The following is a 6,649-nucleotide window of genomic DNA, read 5'->3' on the forward strand; positions in this document are numbered from 1 at the left end:
ATTATTATTATTATTATTATTTTATTATTATTATTATTATTATTATCATCATCATCATCATCATCATCATCATCATCATCATCATCATCATCATCATCATTATTATTATTATTATCATCATCATCATCATCATTATTATTATTATTATTATTATTATTATTATTATTATTATTATTATTATTATTATTATTATTATTATCATTATTATTATTTATTTATTTATTTATTTATTTATTTATTTATTTATCTATGTATTTATTTGTGTATCATTTATTTATTACTATTTATGCCATTTATCATCCACAATTGTTTCCTCCATCTACACAGAATCCCATTCCTGGAGTCGGCGGTACAATCAATGATGACCTTTTTGACGATTTCGGCAACGACCTCCTGGCCAGCAGCAACACCGCCTCGACGAAACAAGAACAACCCCTCAGTAACAGCAACACCGATCCCCTAGGCTTGCTAGGATAAAAGACATCGATAAAAACTTCGGTGATTTCAAATGTTATTATATAATCCATCTTTTGTTCTTTGAAAACTAGAGGCATTTTATATTATACTCTAAATACTATAAACTATTGCGCTTTTTCAAATCCCATTGTCCGTAGTGAAAAGCACAAAGGTGAAAAAAAATTATTTAAAATCAAAACAAGTTATTAACATTGAACGTTTCGGTTAAAAACCTTTTTCAGCAAAAAAAATTTATATTGTTTTTTTTTATGATTTAATATTCATGAAAATAATAAATTGATATGTAATGTGTTATAACATTGATAATAAGGGTGACATTACACACGGGTTTCCTGTACCAGTTAGCAGGAAGAAAAGGTGGAGATAAATCAGACAACGATTGCAGTACCCCCCCCCCCTCCCTCCCTCTCCCCTACCCCCCTCCCTCCCCCCCCCCCCCCCCTGCTCCTCCCCTTTCTCGCCTCGCCCTTTCGGTCACAAAACGCATCGTTGGAGTGATGTGTCTTTTGTCGTGTATCATGTGTCAACACTCTTGTCAGAATTGATAAACTATTAAAAAATAATAGTAAAACGAAGGAATTTAAGTGAAATTAGATCATAATATTTAATTCGTTTCGACATTAATTAGCTATTTACAACCAAAATTTCATTGTAAAATCATGATAAAACAGTCCAAGCCGATATTGGGGACGCCGCTTAATTGGGACGATTTGTCGGTAACTGAGCCGTCCCAATAAACCGGCTTGGACTGTATATTATTGTAGCTGTGTAGATATGATATTTTACGTTGTTGTTTCATGGACAGAACAAAACAAAAACATTTATTATTCGTTCGATTTCGCCACCGGAAACGTATTTTCATTTAACAATAGAGTTAAGAACCCCCCCCCCCCCCCAACTCCAGCTTCGCTTTCCATTGAAGTCAAATAGGATAACACTACCACCTTATCACAGTCATAGTTCAGAAAAGTGAGTGGAGCAGGCTCGTATGTTGATAGTAACAAGAAATGAAGTGAGTAGGAAAGTGCCAGAAGACAACAGAGAATTAAAACTTGGCGTTGAGAATAGTGGCTATTAAGCTTAAATGCTGGCCAACTAACTACGCGGCGCTTGTTTTTTGTTGAACCCTTGACCCCCAGAAGTCGGAGAGAAGTGGCTCTAGCTAGACATAGAGTTTGAAGCGATTTTTTTGGGTTGTGGATAGCTCATACGGTAGAGTCACGATCTCCTCCCCGGCCAGGCAGAGTTGTCGTACCAGTAAGGTCGCGGGTTCGAGCCCCAATCGCAGCGGCGAAGTTTTTATTCTCTGTTGTCTTCTGGCACTTTCCTCTCACTTCATTTCTTGTTATTTTTCACAGTCACAGTCATAGACACCTCAGGTTTAATTCTTCACAACAAGTTGGGTTTTATCTCAATCTATCGTTATTTGAAGTTGGATGGAAAAGTTTTGTGGCCAACTTTTAAAATAAATGTTTTCTATATTATTTACCTGGTAATACAGCAGTAAAATTGATACTTGGTCAGAAATAATGTCTCTTTGATCCTATCATTGCTTTAATAGTGCTGTACTGCCGTACTCTGAAAAAAAACATATTTGAAAATTTGGCCAGAAAACTCCTCCTTCAAATATCTATTGATTTAAAAGACCCTCATCTTGGCAAAAACTCTCAAACCTGGGACTAAGGAAGACTTCGCGAAGTCCTAGGTTTGACAGTTTTTGCCAAGATGAGGGTCATTTAAATCGATTGATATTTGAAGGACAAGTTTTCTGGCCAAATTTTTTAAAAGATTGGCCAGAAAAACTGGTATATTTAAGAAAATGACCCTCGTCTTGTCACAAGCCCAAATCTTGGAATCTTTGGAAGATTTCCTGGAAGTCCCAGGTTCTTAGAGTTTTTAGTAAGATTGGGTTAATTTTAATGTATCTATATTTGTAGGACGAGTTTTCTGGCCAATTTTTAAAAAATAGCAAGGTAACGAATACGTTCCCAAACTTACAACGATCGACGAACGACGTGGAAGAAAAAGAAGTTACGCCCCAAGACTCAGAGGACAAACGTATATTTCATTTTCTTCTTCGTCGTCCGTTGATTGGTGTAGACTGGGAAAGTATTTGTTAACTTGCTAATGTGTTTTCTCCAAGTCCGGCAGATTGATAGACCTTGAATCTAATATCTTATCTCCAATCATGAAAACGACAACGATGACGATGACAGCGGATTGTACTATCATCACTGTGTGGTCATGTGTTAAAGTTAATTCAATGTGTTGTCACACTAGAGAGAGCTGACACATGTTTGAGATAGAAATCTGAAGGAGTGTGAATAGAACAATGTCAGACAAAATTGAGAGAAAAAAATACCATAACAAACAAAAAATAATAATGATAATGATAATAATAATAATAATAGTAATGATAATAATAATAATAATAATAATAATAATAATAATAATAATAATAATAATAATAATAATAATAATAATAATAATAATAATAATAATAATAATAATAATAATAATAATAATAATAAGATAACAAATAACAACACAAAATCAGCCTACACCTTAAAAGTAACAAACAAACAAAATGAATATAAAAACTTCAACAAAAAAAGAACAAAATATCAAACACGGAACGTTTCGAGCTCAAAATCCTTCTTCAGCCAACAACAGCAGGGCTCTGTCGTCGATATGTTTTTTTTTTTAATAATGTATTTGTATTTACGTTTTTTGTTGTTTTTTTTTTTAGTATGTATTTATCTTTTCATTTGGGTTTTTTGTTAGCTGAAGAAGGGTTTTAAGTCCGAAACGTCCGTGTTTGGTATTATGTTCGTTTTCGACATTGCTATATTATATTAATTTTATTCATTACTTTCGACAATGTCCAGCTTCCAGCAGCTTACAGTCATTTTGCCTTGCCTCGGGAACGAGGTCGGCTGATTTTCTAATTATTTCTTTTCTATTCCTTGTAGTTTTTCTTTCTATTTTGCCACTGTTTCGTGCATGCCTTTTCATTGTCATGAAATTTCCTTTCGTCATCGTAGCGTTATGTATGTATTTTCCATTTTGAATAAAACTATTTCAATTATTGTAACTGAAATCAGAGTTGTTTGTTCGATTTTTAAAAAACATTTATAATAATAATAGTTCGACAAATGGATGATGCCAAGTCTGCAAAGATAGATCATCATCAAGCCCTACTGCAACCTCCTCGTGGTGTCGAACGGTAACAGGTCAAGCTGGCCAACTGCAGAGGGCGACAAGAATAGGCAATGGCAAACCATTCTTGTAACTTTGCCGAGTTAACTGCATGAATAAGTCCAAAAAGTTAAACGGTGACAGCGTAAAGGGGAGCATGTTTTCACGGAAGACTGCTGCCTCGCTCGGTTGGGAGCGTGATGTTCGTCAGGTCACACCGAACCGTCAGCCAGCTACTAGGCGAAATAAATTTAACAAATGTGACAAAACCAAAATTGGGACATGGAATGCCAGGACCTGTGCCCAAAAAGGAAAACTAAACAACATTCTAAAAGAAATGAAGCGGCTCCAAATAAATATTCTTTGCCTGGCAGAGATGAGATGGAAAGAGCAGGGAACCATGTCAAAACAAGAAAACAACACGACGTATAAGATCATATGGAGTGGTGGAACCTCTTTCCAAAAAGGAGTAGGGATGATCTTAGACCAACAATCAACCAAATTTTACAAAGGGCACGTAGCAATCTCAGACAGAGTTTTGCTGGTTAAGCTACTCGTAAGAGGACCTGTAGTTGACACCAATATTATTCATGTTTATGCACCAACAGAAGAGGCGACAGATGCAGATATGACAGAGTTTTACCATTCACTAGACAAAGCAAAACGAATGTGTAAATCACAAGAAGTCCTTATGGTAATGGGGGACCTAAATGCTAAGATTGGCAGAGGCAGAGATGGTGACATAATCGGACCACATGGACTCGGAGACAGAAATGAACGAGGAAACATCTGGGCATATTGGTGTAGAACAAATAAATTAATGATTTCAAACACCTGGTTTCAACAACACCCAAGAAGAACCTGGACATGGCAATCACCAGGGGACAGAGCAAGGAACCAGATAGACTTTATAGCAGTATCATCAAGATTCAGAAATGGCATATTAAATTGCAAAACCTACCCAGGCGCCGATGTAGACAGTGACCATATCCCAGTTGTTTGTACAGTAAGGATAAAGTTTAAAGCTATTCAGAGAACAGCTGGTAGAATAAAGAGGGATTACAGGTTATGCAAAGACAATGGCATACAAACAAAAATGAGAGAAGAATTTGAAAATGCACTCATGATGCAAAGCCAAAGTGAACCTGATAACGAAAAATGTGAAAAACAATTTGATATATTCCAAAAGTGTGTCAAAGCAACTGCAGAAAAGCATTTACCAATAGCTCAAATAAACAGCAAAAAGGAATGGATGACAAATGAAATTCTAAACATATTTGAAGAAAGACAAAAATGCAACAGAGGGTCTGCAGAATACCAAACATTGAACAACCACATTAAATCCAAATGCATCGAGGCACACGAGAACTATCTAGACTGGAAATGCTGCGAAATCGAAAGAGAATACAAACCCAACCCCCAACAAGCTCACCAAAGAATAAAAGAACTATCAGGGAAAAGGAAAAGCAAAGCAGCAGGAAGTTGTATCCAAAACAAACAAGGGGAACTGCTATTTGAAGAACAACATATAGAAAGCCGATGGGTAGAATACATAGGCGAACTGTACAATGATCCAAATAGAAATGAACCACCACTGAATTCAAAGAACCATTAAGCGGACCAAACATCACCAAAAGTGAAATTGAACATGTCATGGAACGAATGAGGGATGGTAAAGCAACAGGCCCTGATGAAATATCTGTAGAGGTATTAAAAAGCCTAGGAGATCTAGCAATTGATGAACTTCACATATTATTCAACAATATATACAACACTGGGAAAATTCCAGAAGATCTCTGTAACTCTATTTCATAGCAATACCAAAGAAAGCAGGTGCAGTCAGATGCAAAAATTTTAGAACTATAAGTTTAATAAGCCACATCAACAAAATACTGTTGTGTATAATTATCAACAGGCTAAGGAATAAGATTAACCCCGAAATCGCAGAAGAACAATATGGATTCCAACCTGACAGAGGGACAAGGAACGCAATATACCTCCTCCGTGTTTTAAGTGAAAGAGCTATACAGGTTCAGACCCCACTATACCTCTGTTTTGTCGACTACAAAAAAGCCTTTGATAGAGTACGCCACGAAGAAATACTAAAACAACTGCACTCCATTGGCGCTGATGAGAAAGACCTCAGACTCATGCAAACATTATACTACACCCAGCAGGCATCTATCAAAATCGGAAACTCTACAGGAAACTCCATTCCTATTAAGAAAGGAGTCCGTCAAGGGTGTGTTGCCTCACCAGATCTGTTTAATCTATACCAAGAAACAATCATGAGGGGCATAACTAATATGGAGGGAATAAAAGTAGGAGGTCACAACATAGATAATATAAGATACGCAGACGATACGGTACTCATTGCAACATCAGAAATCCAACTTCAAAAGATTGTTGACAAAGTGGTAGTAGATAGTGAAGCCAAGGGAATGGAAGTGAATATCACCAAAACGGAATGCATGGTAATACAGAAAAACCCCGAAAACAACAACACCTGCAATATAACGATTCACGGCGAGCAACTTACCAACGTAGAAAGTTTTAAATACCTAGGTTCAATAGTGACAACAGATGGAAGATGTAACCGAGACATACGAGCAAGAATAACTCAAGCCAAACAGGCCTTCATGGACCTGGGAAACATTTTGAAAAACAAACAGATGTCGTTCGGGATTAGATTCCGAGTCTTGAAGTGCTACGTGTGGCCAATCTTGTTCTACGGATGCGAAAGCTGGACTACAAATGCAGAAACACAAAAGAACATTGAAGCTTTTGAAATGTGGTGCTTGAGAAGGATGCAGAGAATATCGTATACTGCACACAAAACGAACGAAGAAGTGCTAAAACAAACATACCAACAAAGGAAACTAATGCCCTTAATAGCGGATCGACAACTATCCTTTTTCGGACACATAGTAAGGAAAGATAAGAATGAATACCTGGCAAGTTGTGGAAAAATACC

At 36.5% G+C, this 6,649-nt stretch overlaps 1 protein-coding gene across 1 annotated transcript in view; it reads left to right on the plus strand.

Annotated features, from left to right (window-relative positions):
- The window catches only part of LOC144979656 (uncharacterized), a 15,868-nt gene extending 12,291 nt beyond the window's left edge, over positions 1–3,577 (plus strand). Inside the window, exon 6 of the mRNA XM_078926486.1 lies at positions 328–3,577. Within this exon, the coding sequence (XP_078782612.1) occupies positions 328–477 (150 nt within the window). The 3' untranslated portion in view covers positions 478–3,577. The remainder of the gene's footprint in view (positions 1–327) is intronic.
- The last annotated feature ends 3,072 nt before the right edge of the window (positions 3,578–6,649 follow it).

Source organism: Berghia stephanieae, chromosome 9 (assembly GCF_034508935.2).
Source record: "Berghia stephanieae isolate SIO BIC M18660-M18661 chromosome 9, UCSD_Bste_1.3, whole genome shotgun sequence".
NCBI lineage: Eukaryota > Metazoa > Mollusca > Gastropoda > Nudibranchia > Aeolidiidae > Berghia > Berghia stephanieae.